General features: G+C 37.0%; 1 protein-coding gene across 1 annotated transcript; it reads left to right on the forward strand.

Moving 5' to 3' along the window:
- Positions 1–3,425: 3,425 nt before the first annotated feature.
- Positions 3,426–5,138, forward strand: LOC145680986 (polyglutamine-binding protein 1-like). The gene has a single exon (XM_081752240.1). The coding sequence runs from the start codon at positions 3,434–3,436 to the stop codon at positions 4,316–4,318; it is 885 nt and encodes a 294-aa protein (XP_081608366.1). The 5' UTR covers positions 3,426–3,433; the 3' UTR covers positions 4,319–5,138.
- Positions 5,139–18,139: the final 13,001 nt, after the last annotated feature.

Consider the following 18,139-nt stretch of genomic DNA (forward strand, 5'->3'; position numbering starts at 1 on the left):
CATGTGTGTTCAACTTTGATCATTATATTAGATGTATCTCAAAGATATACACTACTACTGGAAATTGAGTATGCTATCCATTATGAAAGTGACATAATGAATGTTTAAAGCATCCTGTATATATTCGAATAGTTCTGAAAAAAATATGTAAAAACAAACGCTATTTCTATATTATTGTTGGATTTCTGGAAACGGAACTTTATAATGTTATTATCTTTTTTCACTACGTTTGAATTTCACAGTTTTACCTGTTCTCCCTTTTCTTTTTCTTCTTCTTATCTCCTCTTCTCTCTCTCTCTCTCTCTCTCTCCCTTTGCCTCATATTTGAATCTCTGTGTAATAGACATCCATTGGTTTCAATTTTTCTTTGTGTGTGTTTTTAGTTTCTCCCTACATCAACCTATGAATCTTGTTTCGTCTCGGTTTTATTTCATTTTATCGAAACTAATACATGTGTAATTTGAAATTAGAATTGCGCTTATGTTGTTAGCTAGTTTTGATATGGGAGAGAAGAAATGAGGAGAGAGAGGGGGTCTCTTTACCTGACACGATTATGGGATAAGAAGGTGTATATTGGGTGGCCTAACTGTACGGCGTTAGCTGTCGCAATTTTTTTGATACGGAGTGTACAAAAGTTCTTTTTATACAATGGCATCAATTACAAAAGCTTTGGTTGAAGATGTGTTTTTTATCCACCCAAGCAAAGTTTCTTGTTTTGATTTAAACATTTCAAGGGCAAATTAACTTGCCTACATGCGTACATACAATAACAATTCAACTAGCAATTACATCGCATTGTTCGCCAAAGACGTTCTGCCTAACATCCTAATCTCAAAAACCATTAAGTTTTACTTAGAAAAAAGTAGAAAAACACTGTATGATAGGAAGTAACGTATGGGAGATTTAAGAAGTCACTCAAATATATGCAAATATAGGAAACAATAAATATACAAAATAGAAACTTTTATTGTAGAAAATGTGAAAATCGAAGTTAATGTGGGTGCAACTGCACCCACTCTGGCGCCGCCAATGGTTTTCACTACCCTCGCTTACGCATATATCTGCTAACTTCGGACGCACACCTCATTATTGAGCGTGCCAGTGTTGCCACAATCCTAGCTCTGGAGTGGGCTGAAAAATAGTACCAAATTGAAACAAAAAGGGCTGAATTCGTTGTTTTATACCAGTGTAATACATGGCTCTATAGCACGAAACTAAAAGAGATAAAGTTCTAGAACACTCCGCCCCCCCCCCCCTTCGAAGAGTCCAAATCAAGAAAACGCTCTTTTTAAAAATTATTAAAAAAACATCCAAATAGGAGGACCCAGTGGCGTGGCAATGGTCTTTGGGGCCCTATGAAAAATTCCTAATGGTGCCCCCCTCACACATTTAATAGGCCAATGTATGACCATCTGTAACTTACGCGTACGCGCCATATCCTACATTTGATTACCTTTGGGCAGTGTTACCAACATGCTAAAACAGGGCTAAAAATTCGCTAACTGCAAAAAAAAAAAAAAAAAAAGTCATCACATCTACAAAAATACTGTAATATTGCAATCGGTATTTAAGAAGATCAGCTAATTATTACTATCCAATAATGTTGAGATTAGAGCCTAAATAGGTCAGTAGTATCGTTCTCATCCATTTAACACTACGTCATCTCAGTCAACGTCAGGAGCGGACGAAGGCAAAATTTTTACCCTGCCACTGAGTCTTTCCCCCTCACCTAGTCCTAGCCTATACTTTACATTTTATTACAGTGATGTTAGAAACTACGTTCGAAAATTTATTTTGAAGTGCTCGTTTGAGCGCCCCCTGACGTTAGCGTCCCGGGCAGTTGCCCGGTTTGCCCAACCTTTGGTGTTTGTGCTTGGTTCTCTGTAGCTGCAGTACGTGGCAATTGTACTGTGCCTCATGACAACACTTTTTAACTCGTTTTACTCCACATCTTATATGTCATAGAATTTGTCGTTATTGTTGAAAGCCTGTTGCGCAGAGGAATTTTATTTATAGTTAGTAAGCTTATGTAATATAGGACTGGTATCGTATTAAAACAGGAGGATTAATTTCTTAATCATACAGTGCTATAACCTCGACGAGTTAACAGTAATGCCAATAATTTGATACGCAAATGTAATAAACTGCGAGCGAAGTGAGCAGGAATTTTTATTCTTGGCATGTTTGGAAATGAAGACCACCATTTATATAAAACTTGGAGCTCCATTTATATAATTGCTTCTCTTTTACTAAAAACCGCCCCCCCTAATATACCGAAACGTCCTGCGCCCTTAGGCAATGCCTACCCTGCCTACCCTATTGCTACGCCACTGGGAGGAGCCCAAACAACCGTGGAAGTAGATGAAACTTTTCTCGCACGTAGGAAGTATGACAGAGAGCGCAAATTAAAAAAGAAAATAGTTATCGTCTTCGGTATGTATTGTAAGGAAATCAAACGCGCCTTTATTTCAAAGTGACCAATAAACCAAAACGGTATTATGGCCATATATGAATATACATATATATATATATATATATATAACGAGAAACAAATCAATTCTCTCCGAGTTCGCTCCTTATGACGTCACACAGTATGAGTAACGTGAGATGTAGGAAAAATCTTACTGACACTTTTGAAAATGTGACAAGTATTTGTTAAATGGTGCTGAATTGGGTAGAATTGTACCAACTTTTTCACAAAAGGGGCTGAAAATGCCTGCATAGTACCAACGATGCCGATGAATGACAAAAGGGGCTGAATTTGGTACAATTGTACCAAGTGTGGCAACAGTGGAGCGTGCCCACCAGCTTATCCCTACACTCACCTAGTTAGATAGCATTTGTGCTTTTTTGTAGTTACCTAATACAGATTGGTTTTTGTTCTTTTACTGTAGTTTTTATGGCACATGTCTAGACTGTATTTATACGAAAATTATTAAAGAATTAGTGTTTTAACAATTACTTCTATTGGTCCCTAGGACTATATATATATATGTTAAGTTGGATATTATTATGTCGTGCAGCCAAATGTTTTGGAAGACAATAGGAAGAAAATTCGTGATAGAATTATAATTTTTCAATATTTATTTCGTGTGGTTTGCCTAAACTTGGTCTGCACGTTGCAAATATGCGTATATTACGTAGCTCTCTATTATGTTAACGTCAATACACTCACTATTTTTTTCTTGAGTGGCATAATGTTATTTGCTTTTCCTATTTATACCTTTGTTAACCATTTCCTCTCGTAATGTCAAAATAAAACTAAGCATTTTTAGTCTAATAGAGATTTCAAAGTCATTATCAATTATTGTATTGTTCTCCCTCAGCTAGTGTGAAATGTATCATGCGTGTTGGCAACATTGGTTTGTATATAACAATAGTTGAAAGAAATAAGAAGTGTTTTGAAATTGCTTGGTTGGCTTGGTGTTTCAAGATGTTACCTGCTGTTTTAGCGGCTCGGTTAGCTAAACGTGGAATACTTAAAGTTGATAATCATAAAATAGACTCAACTTCAGCAGGTAAAGTTGCAGAAGTAGATAGTTCGTTGAATTGTAGAGAGTCTGAAACGATAGAAGAAGTTATTGCTGAGAACTACGACTGTCAACCGAAGGAGGTTCCAAATAGTAACACTAATAACAATAAAAATGTTGCTGAATTTTTTCCATTAGAACCGAGCAAGAAATTGAAAGGTCATCATGGTTGCCCTAATAAGTACAATATTTTCCATGAGTGTTCAACTTACTGTTGTGAACGATGGGGAAATGGTATTAGGGAACCTGATCGTGCTTATTTAGTCAAACAGCAAAACATGTTATGGAAATATCCACTTCCAGAACACTGGAAGGGAATCTATGATCCTGGAGTTGGAAGACATTATTACTGGAACACGAAAACTGACGAAGTATCATGGTTGCCACCCAGACACCCTCGTGCGAAAATCACATACCCAGCTGCCCGTTTCAGGGAAGAACTACAAATGATTTCTATGGAGGAAGAGGACATGCTCAGTGAAGATGATACTGAATCCGAAGAAAGCGAGGAAGATAATTCTCAAGAAATCGTGCGTGATGGCTGTGAGAAGCGTTGTGAAGAACGACAGAGATGTCACTGGCAATTAAAGCGTGATGATCTCGATCCCATGGATCCAGCTGCTTATTCTGATGCTCCACGTGGCAGTTGGACGTCGGGCCTGGGAAAGAAGAATGAAGCCAAAACTGGTGTTGACACAACTGCTTCCGGATCGCTATACCAGATGAGACCATATCCTAGCCCTAGTGAAGTGCTTCGACTTAATGCTGGATTTCCAAAGATCAAATAGTTTATATAGCAAAAGATTTAACAATAATACTGGGATTCGTAAGAATACCTTCCTGAAGAGTATGATTATTTTTAATATACCGGTGTCGTATATAATATTTGTTATCCTAGTGTTTAAAACGCTATAAATATATACTATCCGGTAACAGCTTCTAAGTGTAATTTGTGAAACAATGTTTATATAAATTGAAGTACAAGTAGAAAAGATAATTCCGACCTAAGTCTTGAACAGTCGAATCGTGCAAGTTGACAAACTGTTAATCTGCACCGTGTACGTGGTTATTCAGTCTATGTGTTTTGTTCTAAGTGTGGATATATGTATACATAATAGAGATATGTAACCAATGTAGTTAGTTTGTTAATTTAGTGTATTATTGTCTGGAACATTTCAAGTGTAAATTGTTTAAATAGTTGTTTAGAGAAGCATCCGTTCTTTTGAAATTTCATAGAATTTAATATCGTTAAAATCATATTAAGTAACAAAAATGTAATACAAGCACCTTTTAGTGTAAACATTGTCCAATGTTCCGATTCACTATTCCATTTACAAGCGATTTCAATCACTCATGATCGGAATACTCATGATTGGAAAGCAGGTTATAAAAGGAAAGGTAGTTTAGTTAATTATGCACATTCGAAAGGTGTTTGAACAATTGAAATAGTAATGCCCAGTTATTTCTAGTCAAACGAAAGACGAAATATAGAAAGATAATTTGCTTACGCAAATAATATATACGATACTGAAAGAATTGAGCAATAGCTCCTGCGCTGTTTATCATATGATCCTTTATAATTTAATAATAAGTTATTTTGGTTCAATATTATTGGTTCCAATTATTTTACTATTAATTCGCTTTATCAGCTCATGTTCTTAGTCATTGTAAGTGTTAAAAAAATAATTTGCGTAGGTGACAACGTAAGCAATACCTACAGTTATTCTTATTGATGTCTTCAATCATTTCATATATGAAGGGTAAGGGGGAAAACCAAGGAATGTCCATGTACGTGCTTTACCGAGTGCTTTGTCCTATCTCTTGGTGACTCTTGGTACTATTTGACTGTATATGCCATGCATGCGTACATGTAGAAATGTCCATGTAAAAAGAGGCAAAAGATTTAATAACCCTATTCTTTTTACGCGGTTTTCAATATTAAAACGCCGTTTTCTCGAAAACGCAGTTTTGTGACATTCTTTCTTTTTTCCCCTTACCCTTCATATTTCCATATGCACACTATGGATGTTTGAAATGGAAGAATTAATGTTAACAGATAGAGAATGTCACATAAGTAATGCGATGAAAGTACCTAATATAACCAGTAATAAACTTGGTAAAATTGTTTTCATGGATTTTATGTTCGAGTTTAAGGTCGTTTTCAGCAGAGGGGCTATATGAGACGCAATCTACTGTTGAAGTGGAATCCGAACCACTTTCCGGGTTTTTATCCGAAGTACCGGGAATCGAACCGGGGAACACGCTCACACAAAGCACAAACGTTATCCACGAAGGACCACACACACTTCTCATGTTCTGCTTAACACGATTTATAAGTAGATTTCAGTTTGGTGATATCTCGTAAAGGCTTTTGAATATAGGTTTACGTCCCACCACCTTTCCAAAACAAAATGTAGGGTCACTTCCAGCAATGTCATGTCACATTTTGCTAAAGACAGACAAAATTATAAACTCATATAAGAAATTCACGATTACTATGCAATTGACTGAACATGTATTTCTCAAATTCAAGGGGGAAGAAGTTCTCCAAAAGACGCCCCTGGACACTTCATGCAGCTAATGAGAGGGTGAACAAATGTATCAGAGGTTCTTTTCCTGTAATAATCAGAGGCAAATACCCCCTTCCCCTGAGCTTCACAAACACATATATCTCAATCAATTGTATAGTAATACATACTAATAAAAATTTGAAACTTATATTGATGACGCATCTTCCTTCCCAAAGCAAAATCTAAAAAGGACTGCAGGTAATGTAATGTAAGTCTTTCTAATGAAGAGTGAGTGACTTGTGTAATTGATAAACTGAAATTGAAACCATTCAAATAGTCAGTGTCATAAAAAATATGGACAATTCAAATAGTATGCAGCCTATGAGATAATTAAATCACAGTCCCTATGTCACAAAATAATATGACCCGTTCAAGTGGTATGTATACGCCTATATATTACGTAGCTACTTATTAATACATGTTTGCTTACCTGATTACCACTGTGATGATGCCCTAATTTGAAAGCTGAGGGCTATGGTGGCTCAGTTGTAGAGCTTTTACCCCTGGTGCGTGTGGTCCCTAGTTCAATTCCCAGCAAATTAAGTTTGTGGTGGACAACATCGTATAAGTGGGTTTTCTCAGCTACTCCCTATTCCTCCCACATTCTCATTCCACGAATTCTTACTTCGTTCACTTTCCTAAATCATTGTCTCCCTTAGTCTAAAGGTCATAATTCTGGGACGTTAAACTGAAATATTTAATTTTTATTTTGAAAGCTCTGTATAATAATATGGTCAACATTGGTTTTGCCACAGAAAAAAGTGTAAGCTGAATTAAATAGCCGGGCTATTCGAAAAGAAGGAACCAATTTAAAATATTTATTTCTAATGAACAACAAGAGATAAAGGCATACGATACATCACTCGATAGAGAGAAGTTTGAAGTTTTAAAGCCCCACATATTTCCATTCAATGTCTACAGGGCGCTGTGGTTTGCTTACGAAAAATGGTGACACTCAAAGAGAAGTTGGGTGTGCAAAGAATGAATCAATTTTTATCTGCGAGGCTACGTAAAAGAGTGCGTTTTTACCAGCTATGCCAGCTACTCTTCAACATCTGCGAGATCGAGTTGTTACAGAAAAGAATTCAGTAACCAGGGACACGTTAATTCGTGTGTAGCAATAACTGGACTAACGATTCGACGTTTGTCGGAAAACAAATAGAGCTTACATTCAACGTGTAAAATAAAGCTTTGAACTATAATGCCCAATGCATAAAGTAAAACTTTGAACTGTTCTCCATCAAGTGGTATATGTATACTGCTAAAAACAACTAGTGGGGCAGATGACAGATCACGTAAAATGTCTTACGAGATGTATCTGGTCCAGTTCGGAATATAATCGAGTAGCATGAATGCACAACGTAGTAAAGGACTGCTTCACACGCCTGTGCACATGACTGATGACGCAGTGCTGCGAGAAGGCGTTTAGTAGCGTGGTGCTGCGAGCGCTTTCAAGCTCAAGGAGTCATCTATGTTCAGTGTGAGCGTTCAGTGCGGGACAAGCCAACGTAGTGAAATGACTCAACAGCGTGATTTGCCAAAATCACTGACATGACAAGCTATCAGAAGGTGGGAAGCTGGTCAGTCATAGCGGGAGGGGACAAATGTCATTGAAGTGGCACAAAGTGTGATTTTCCCATTGTGGACTCAATTTTAAACTACTGGAAGTGTTCGAAGAAGTCGACAGGTCGTCCACAAGCAACTAGAACCACAGAGACGTTCGTTATCTTTTGTTAGTAGCCCGTTGAAATCGGCGGCAAAATACAACTCTGCTGCAATGAGTATTCCAAACAGTAACAAGACGCACAATATCCAGTCAAACGGTCTGCAATCGCCTTCGAGAAAGGGAACTCAATGCACGAAGACCCGTCGTGTGTGCCAATAACAGCACATTATGTTGCCAGAAGTTTGTGGTCGGAGGGACATCAAGGATGGGGTCGCAATTGAGTGGAGCCATATTTTGTTCTCTGTGACGAATAGTAATTCAATGTGGAACCTTATATTCGACCTGTTTTGATCTGCAAGGAATGAAACATGAAACAATCCAATATTTGTACGAGAAAGATCCTCGTATTGTGGTGGTGGACTTGTAGTGTGGAGAGGAATCATTATCGGTGGGCATACTAAACTCATATCTTCCGAAATGACTATTTGACAGCTCGCAGGTATGGAAATGCGATCCTTCAACCTCTCCTCCTGGCTTATGCTGGTGCTATTGATGATTAGTTCGTTTTTGTGAATGATAATGCTCGTCTTCACAGAGCTCGGTTAATGGATGGGATGCTGGAAGCTGAGGGTATAGGTCGTATGGTGTGGCCAGCATGCTCGCCAGATCTGTATCCCATTGATCTTAGATATACTTGGCAGATGGAATCTGGCTAAGCCAGTACATTCAACAACCGTTCCACAGCTGGAATTCCTCATGTGCTCTTGTGAGCTGGGTGAACTGAATAAGGTGACGCCGCTGCGGTACTTTACTTCTATCTGTAAGCATGTTTACTGCAGCAAACTTGGTGTTCAAACAGAAAGTTCGAGTGCATTGGGAAAACTTTATTTTCTTATCCATTTTAGATTTGACAGTTGACACACTTACTCAATACTTCAAGTTTAGACTGAATGCATTTATTAGTAAGTGCGAAGAAAATTCCACTCCAGATGTAACATTTCCAAAGGGAAAAGGGGATAAACCTATGATGCCTACTTAATCTAGATAGTCGTTCCCTGTAAATGCATACTTTTACCATCACTCCACCAACAATTGGATTTCGTGGTGAGGTCTGCGATGTACTCAATTTCCTTTATGCACCGCTCAATCATCCGGGAAAATCTTTTTTCTCAGTCTTTCTTTGAGTTTAACGTCCCAGATTTATACCCTTTAAGCTAAGAGAGACATGATTCAGGCAAGTTAATGATGATGAAAGAATTGGTGGAATGAGAATGTGATCGAAATGGGAGTACCCTGAGAAAATTCACGGACACGATGTTGTCCATCACAAACTTACTTGGTCGGGGATCGAACTAAAATCCTATGCATAAGAGATAAACGCTCTACCACTGAGTCACCGCGCTTCTATCTCAAGAATAATCCAGATGCCGAAAAAGATGGTAGTCAACGGGAAATCAAAAACCCACCAGATCAAAAACCGTGCATTTTGCGGGTAGAGGGGTAGTTAAGGAAACCACCCTGGACATGGTCACGATCAAACCATTGTCTTGACCATTTATGATTGTCAAAGCAGGTCGTCAACTTTTTTTCTTTTCTGAACTGACAATCTAATACAGAAAACTTCCACACTTACTTACTCTTAGAGAACCAATAAATGGCGATTCTTGATGGTCACCCATGAATCTTAACCTGTATACCTACCTGGCCGACCGCACAAGCTGCCGAACGACAGGAATGGAATATGCCTAACTCATTTGTATTGGCTCGAACATTTACAAGGGTTTGCTTCTACGCTGTACCTGAAGAGTTAATCAGAACATGATGTTAGTCAGTGTCCGCGGGGTTTATTTTCGAATGCTGTCACCGGAATGAAATCTGACAAACATTAGGCCTAAGATGCCTTCATTCGCCCTTCCTGGACCAATGGTGAACAACATCCTGTCCGTGAGTTTTCTCGAGGTACTCCTGTTTCCTCCCACATTCTCATAAAATCAACTCTTCCATCATCATTCACTTGCTTTAATCATCGTCTTCCGTAGACTAAAAGGCATAACCGTGGGACGTTAAACTGAAAGATTTCATTTCATTTCCTTCTGACCCAAATATATTTTTTCGTCTTGCTGTGGAGAATGTTCCACTTCGAATTCGTAAAGCAAAATAACTTGCAACTGTGGTTTTTCCATGGCTCATTTTTATACGCTCCTATTCAACAACATACTGCCTCCTGACTGCCAGGGTACCCTATTCTATTGGCCGAACGTGTACAGGGTTTGTAACATTGGATGTGTGACTTTAGTCCATCCCTGTGTTGTGTTAGTGATGCAAGTTTCCCACCAGTAGTTGAAGTGGATACCTCATTCGCACCAACCTAATAACCTGAAACTACAGTATTATCAGTACTGTTATATAACCCAATAAACATTTTTTATAGGTTCTATAGTCAGCAGAATTGGGACCAACATTGACCCGATACATTTGACGGCCAATTGCTCATGGAGAAATTTCTGTTCCTTGTTTCAACGTGGAAAGGTGTAGGTTCTTACTCGCTGATCATTTAGACTAATCGTAATTTCTTTAAGAATTTTCATATAAACATAAGAGAAGGGTTGCAAAATCTTCCACTGATCGATCGTAATTACGATTACTATGAAGCTTAAGTAAAAGAAGAAAATATGAGAATACTACAACAGGTGTGTTGGAGTCCTTACCCGCATCGTCTCATAATTAGAGTGAATGAACCAAGGACCATTCCAAGGCAATAACATCCTTGGAATGAACTGATTTTATCTGAACTGAAAGAGAAACGTGGAGTTTTACTATACGGATCCATAATATAAGTAATAAGTAGTTGGAGTTTGTAGGAACGGGTTAGAAGCCCCGCAGGAGTTTGTTGTGTTCTGTTCTCGACATAAAATGGGCAAGTTAAAGACTTTCTCTAATTTTCCCTACATTTTACAATCTGTTGATCCGTATAGTAAAACTGCACCAAGAGGAAAAAGTAAGTGGCTACATGTGACGCTGTTTGATTTTCAATGGAAGAGTATAAACATTTTTTAATTACTATTCACTTTCATTAATCATCTGTCTCCTTTAGCTCAAAAGGCGTAATGTTGGGAGGTTAAACTAATTTCATTTCTTTCTTTCTTTCTTCTTCTTTTTTTTACCAAAAGATAAGTTAACTAGCTAACTAGTGTACGGTACAATTCGTTCGAAGGTTATCTCAAACACATGTCATTATTTGATTACAATCAAATTATAATCAATATTACTATTTTATCATATATATTATTTGATTATAATCAATAATATAATAATCAAATCAATAGTTATTGATTTTATTTATTTCTAATCTCTGTGTAGCCCCATGGTGGCTTCATGTAGAACATTCATCTGTGGCACGTGGGTCCCTAGTTGGATCCCAGTTCTCAGCAAGTTAACTTCGTGGTGACAAACATCCTGTGCAGGAGTTTTCTCGAGCTTCTCTTATTTCTTCCCAGTTTATATCACCATTTCATTTTTTCTCATCATCATCATCTTTTTAGCTTGGTATTCCTGGGGCGTAAAGCTGATGGACTTCATTACATTTTTTGTCTCTCAAATACAGTTGTGGACATAAATCTAAGTCTAATATGGTCCAAAGCATAATCAATAAATCTAAGGATCCACTATTTTTGTTTGATTTGTGAACCAGGTTAACGTCAACTGAAGTTATTTACGATATATATTTTACATATATTTCAAACTCAAGACATGTTCGTGGTGTGAGAGTGAAATAGTGTCTTTATCATGTACACTTTACGCATAGTGTAAGCTGATATATATTAGCGTGAAAAATACCAAGAAAAACATATTGGTTCCTATCCCAAAGAGAAAAGGCCATGGAAATGCGAAGAACACAGAATGTAAAGTTAACTTTCCCATGCATCAAAAACACTGTGTAAAACTATCGCACAACGAATAGAAGGGAATATCAAAGAACGGCTATCGGAGGACCAGTTTAGATTCAGGAGAAAAAAGTGGAACAAGGGAAGCAATACTGAGCGCATGATTGATCATAGAATAAAACATCGGAATAAACAAACCAATTGTTATAGCATTTGTAGATATAGAAAATGCTTTTGACAACGTAGATTGGAATAACTTGTTCAGAGCGCTGAAGAATCTGAAAGTGGATTACAGAAACAGAAGAATAATATACTAACTTTATAGGAACCAGACAGCTGTTATAGGAAGAGATAAGAAGGAAGCAAGAATAAGCAAAGAAGTAAGGTAAGGATGTGTACTTCCACCTCTCCTGTTTAACATCTATATAGAAGACGCTATGAAAGAATTCTTTGATAAAAGCGAGAAAAATATAAAAATAAATGGCCAGGTTTTCAGCACAATAAGGTTTGCTGATGAGTGATGACATAGCACTGATAGCGGAGAAGGAACGGGACTTGCAGGAAGCATTTTCAAACTTGAACGACCAATTGGAAAAACATGCAAAATGAAGATAAATAACAAGAAAACCAAAGTGATAAAGTGCACAAAAGCAGGACTTTAAGGGGCAAACATATGGTTAGATCGAGAGAAAATCGAAGACGTTAGGACGTTCTCCCATTTAGGAAGTCTAATCTCCTTGGACGGAAGAAGTGAAAAAGACGTAAGTTCCAGAATAGCGCACTAAACAAGCATTCAGTACGAAAAGAGGACTACTAACATCAAGAAATGTGTCGTTGGACGTTCGTAAACGATTTATTAACACCCTGGTATGGAGCGTGGTGCTTTATGGATAAGAGACGTGGACATTGAGAAAAGCTGAAATATCCAAGTTGGAAACATTTCAAATGTGGTGTTGGTGCAGAATGCTGCGCATATCATGGACCGGAAGGATAAAGAATGAAGACGTGCTAAAGCAGGGATGCAAATAAGCACTCGCCCGAGGCGAGTGGTTCATCGGTGCGGGCGAGTATTTGATATCATACTGAAGGTAAGTAAATGATTTCTATTGTGGGATGTGGGCTAGTAGCTTTTTTCTTGGGCGAGTAAAATTTTGATGCTTATTTGCATCCCTGTGCTAAAGGAAGCTAGTGAAGAACGACGGATCATGAAGACAATAGAAAAAAGAAGAAACAACATGCTTGGCCATCTTATTCGGCACTCCGATTGGATCAACGTGCTGATAGAGGGAAAGGCAGAAGGAAAACCAGGAAGAGGAAGACCAAGGATAGAATATCTAGATGCAGTTACAAAGAAAAGACCTTATCAAAATATAAAACATCTCTTCCAAGGGAGAGAAGAGTTTTAAAATTTCCATGTTGCCCACCCTATGGTTGAGGTGAACAACATGATATAAATTATATTTCGTGGAATAAGTGCTTAAAATGAAAGTCAACATAAATAACCTATAGTAGTGCAAATCAAATTTGTTAACAACTCGTTCGTAATAAAGTTGAATCGACGTCTTTACAGTTTGTAAATTAATATTGCATACAGTAAGGAGAATAATATTAAGATGGATCTCGCAGAAATAGTAATAGAAAGTAGAAACTGGATCTGGTTGATAAAAGACAGAAATCAATGGAGAGCTTTTGTGAACGCTACATTGAACCTCCCAGGAAAAGGCCATAGAGTTATTTAATTAGAAGAGATTATTAACTAGTAGGCCCTATAGTAACATAATTTAATCTGTTTCTCTAATCGCTAGATTAGAAGAACATAGTGTATTCTATCAATTTCGCCCGATTCAGTCACCGGTATTATTATTATTATTATTATTATTATTATTATTATTATTATTATTATTATTATTATTATTATTATTATTATTATTATTATTATTATTATTATTATTATTTATGGGAAAGTGACCGCTTTAACGTATAAAGTAAATTATTATATATGCAGTTGTACAACATGCTGAAATTTAGAAAATCAAACTTCAGTCATTTGCTTTATATTCAGTAACTTCTTAGGCTTCCGACAGAACTTAGGTACTAGTTACATGATTTTCATAGAAACATAGTATAGGTCGTTTCCAGTGGGAGGATCTTAAAGGACTTTTCAAATAGTTTTTTTTACCTCCTTAATATTGCGTATAAAAATGAGAAAAACATTTATTTATTTATTTATTCCACGTGTCATTTTTTTAAAAAATAAAACAAATAAAAAGTAGTAGTGATCAGGCCCGCAACCAGAGTGGGCTAGAGGGTCTGGCCCCCCTAAACTTTTCGTAGCCCCTCCAGACCTTAACACAAAACACTATTATTAATACAAAAACCACAATTTAGCTATTTGTAAGAGAATTTTTAATGACTTGGTCCCCCTAATATATCCATGGCTCTCCCAAACCTCTGTAGATGGTTGCGGCCCTGGTAGTGATCCAGTTTATAAGTATTATACTGGTTACACTAGTTAACAAGGTTTTGGTAACATAAGAGAAAACACCTGATCTTGAAGAAACTGTGTGCACTGAATTCCAATATGCATTCAATTTTTCTCCGTTAAGTACGTTTTCCTTGACAAAGGGATTTTTGGAAAATTTCTTCAAAATTTTCCTTTTTCGCCTATTTCATAACCCTAGCTCCTATTCCCTTACGAATAATAACACAAGAATTACATCAAAGAAACCTTGATTAATACTAAATGGACCCTCCAAGTTTCAGAACAATCGCGTTATTATTTATAGAGAAATAAATATATATATGTATATGTCTATGCCTTCAGATCTCTTGATTTCGTGAAAAAAAGACTTACTTCATTACCACAAGCACTGACATAAAATACAATACAGTACAATTTACACGTATCACAGTTTACAAGAAACAATAATACAAATATACAAAAATGTCATGAAAAAGGCATTAAAAATACCAGAAGGTATGAAACTTCCATTGATTGACACAAATGTTCACTACTTCCTTCTTATGCAAGAAGTAGTGCATTCTATAACAAGACCCCAACAATAATCCCCAATCATTGAAGGATCCCATCGTCCCTGTAATCTTTTCTCCATTGCCATTATGTTTTGGCTCGCCAATGTTTAACTAACTGTCAAAGCTATCATCAACCATGCGTTTCCTGATCTCCCACTGAAATCTTAGCATCACTCAGGTTAAGAAACTTATATTTAATGCTTGAAACCTTCACCAGTTGTGTCCATGCCTTTAACAAAATTCTCCATAACTACTAACTTTATATGAAGTGGAGGCAGTAGTATCTTATTATGATATACGAAACGAGCTTATTTCATGTAGCATTCTCCGGAAACGTAGTTCACTCGATATTCCCACAGTCATTCACTTCATAATGCGTGTCATCAGCTCGGCTATCCTATAAACATAAAAAGCATTCCGTGCAACCAACTGCAGTCCTAATAGAGTACCAACTACCTTGAGATCACAACATATTTGCCAATAATGGTCGCCCTTATAATGTGTGGAATTTAGCAAAGTTGACATGATGGCATTGAGTTGAATCCGAATGTACATTTCGTTTTCCTCCAGCACGTACAATTTTACCGCGATAGAGGGATTTTCGAGAAATTCCCTAAAAAATGTCTCTTTTTCGCGTATTTCATAACCCTAGCTCCGGTCTCCTTATGAATAATAGCACAAAAATTACACCAAAGGAACTTTGATTAATACTCAATGAACCCTACAAGTTTCAGAACAATCGCTTTATTATTTCTATAGAAATAAAATATTTATACGTATACTGTGAGTATTGCTCATTGCACCATATTTCAGATATATTGATTGGAGGGAAAACGATTTGCTTCGTTACCACAAGCTGCCCTTTTACATAATGAAAGTCAAAAATCCTTGTACACCACTAGCGCACTTTCATTATGTAAAAGGACAGCTTGTGGTAACGAAGCAAATCGTTTTCCTCCAAATTAATATATGTGAAATATGATGCAATGAGCGGGTCTAGGAAAAATCGGTGTAAGAAATTTCGGTGTAGGAAAATTCGGTGTAAGAAAACTCGGTGTAGGAAAATTCGGTGTACAGAAAATTCGGTGTACGGAAAACTCGGTGTGGGGAAATTTAGGTGTAAGGTAGATTCGGTGTAATACATATTGAATATTACCACTTACGATAATTTACGACACTAAAGACGAAAACCATAAAATGTAACGAATAAAATGTTATTTCCTATTTCAAGAAAAGCAAATTTATTTTTTTGGCTTCAGTCCACTACCTCTTGCACGTCTTTCGCGGGGTATTACTATAAACTACTTTTCATCACACAATGAAGCTGACACTTTTTGTCAGAAATAAAACAATTATAAGTTCAGAGAATAGTTATAGGAACAACTAAAAACACCTTTCCTATAGTACATCATAGAACATATACAAGGTGATTCTTTTAAAACTCACGAATTTCATTTGGGTCTAGAATTTCTAACTGAAGTCCGATTTTCATGCGGTTTGTGGCAAATGATCAAGGAACGTTGGGAGATTTATGGAACTATGTTTACTGGTTTAAATTCATTTGGGGTAATATCGGCCACGCCTCTAGAAAAACAGCAAATATTCGCCACTGTGTCGAATTGGAATTTTGGAATTAGGTGAGGTGCGGTGTGGAGATCTGAGTTTCTTCGTTAGATGGCAACCTCGCGACGGTCAATAAGAAACAAGAAACTGGGCCGTTGTATTGAGAATTATGTTGTGCTACTGTATCAATATGATCAGGACACAGTTACAATAATGTACTCTTTGGAGCAACGTGATTTTATCGTTAAAAAGTTTTTGGAAAACGGGATCTGTTGTTGCTACGCAAAGGGCATTTACACGCAACTTTGCCTCACGTTCTGCCCCAGACAGGAACATAATATGGTCGTAAGTGAATAAATTGCAGGAAACAGGATCGCTTCTGAGGAAGACAGGGAAGCATAGGACCTCGCTGTTGGATGTTGTGAAAGATGTCTGGTACCGACTCTAAGTCACCCAAGAAATTTCTATTCAACATGTGATTTCGCTTCAAACATCCAATATCTCATTCGAACTGTAACGTACAATGGCGAATATTTGCTGTTTTTCTTGCGGCCTGCTCTATATTACCCCTGATGAATTTAAATCAGTAAACATAGTCCCATAAATCTCCCATCCCTCCTTGATGATTCGCAGCAAACCGCATGAAAATCTGACTTCAGTTAGAAATTCTAGAGCTAAATGAAATCCGTGAGTTTTTAAAGAATCACTCTGCATATGTAAGATGCAAAAACATATTGATCAAAAAGTCTTAGTGGAAAGGGCAATATAAAGCAGGATGGTTTTATCAGATAATAGTTGTACAAATAGTTGACTTCTCCTCCAATCAGACACTTTAGTTTGTTTGCCTTAAGGTAAGCAAACTAAAGTGTCTGATTGGAGGACTTTGAGGACTAAAGTGTCTGATTGGAGGACAAATTTCTCGTCATGTATGGGCCATAAAATGTTAAAATCCCTCGAAATCTAGAATTCCAATAATTTCAGGAACACAATTCAATATAAAGCAATATAAAGTAGATAGTAAACAGTAAAAATGATAGTAGACAGTAAAAGTACGTTCTACACAAAATTTGAACTTCAAACTAATACACTCATTTATCCTCAAAGTTGAGTTTTTAATAAATCCTACGGTCTACTTCAATTTGAACTTAAAACTAATACGCTCATTTATCCTCAATGTTGAGTTTTTAATAAATCCTACGGCCTACTACAACGAATCTTTCTTTACACCTAACATTCCCCACACCGAGTTTTCCGTACACCGAATTTTTTGTACACCGAATTTTCCTACAGCGAATTTTCTTATACCGAATTTTCTTACACCGAAATTTCCTACACCGAATTTTCCTGCTCCCGCAATGAGCAATACACACAGTATACGTATAAATATTTTATTTCTCTAGAAATAATAAAGCGATTGTTCTGAAACTTGTAGGATTCATTGAGTATTAATCAAAGTTTCTTTTGTGTACTTCTTGTGCTATTATTCATAAGGAGACCGGAGCTAGGGTTATGAAATACGCGAAAAAGAGACATTTCTAAGGGAATTTCTCGAAAATCCCTCTATCGCGGTAAAATTGTACGTGCTGGAGGAAAACGAAATGTACATTCGGATTCAACGCAAAAGGAGGTGTTTTCTCTCATGTTGGTGCAAAAAGTTGAAATTGGTGACTAGTGTTATCGCAATGAAACGCATATTTTGTTATATGTTGGTTTAACCCGTACAGAAATATATCCTATAGAGGTGGGGACATTCTGTATCATCTTCACAAAATTCCGCGTTCAGCAATAACACCAAAAATGAAAAATGCCTAATTATGGTAGATTATCGTTAAGTTTGAGTTGTATTGACGCAAACCAATACATAATGTTCCCGTATATCCGGTGCATGGGCTT

Source organism: Thermobia domestica, chromosome 3 (genome assembly GCF_964235325.1).
Source record: "Thermobia domestica chromosome 3, izTheDome1.hap1.1, whole genome shotgun sequence".
In the NCBI taxonomy this organism is placed as follows: Eukaryota; Metazoa; Arthropoda; class Insecta; order Zygentoma; family Lepismatidae; genus Thermobia; species Thermobia domestica.

Bases quoted from the DNA above. Each gene is read 5' to 3' on its own strand.
- LOC145680986 (XM_081752240.1), top strand. From the start codon at position 3,434: ATGTTACCTGCTGTTTTAGCGGCTCGGTTAGCTAAACGTGGAATACTT.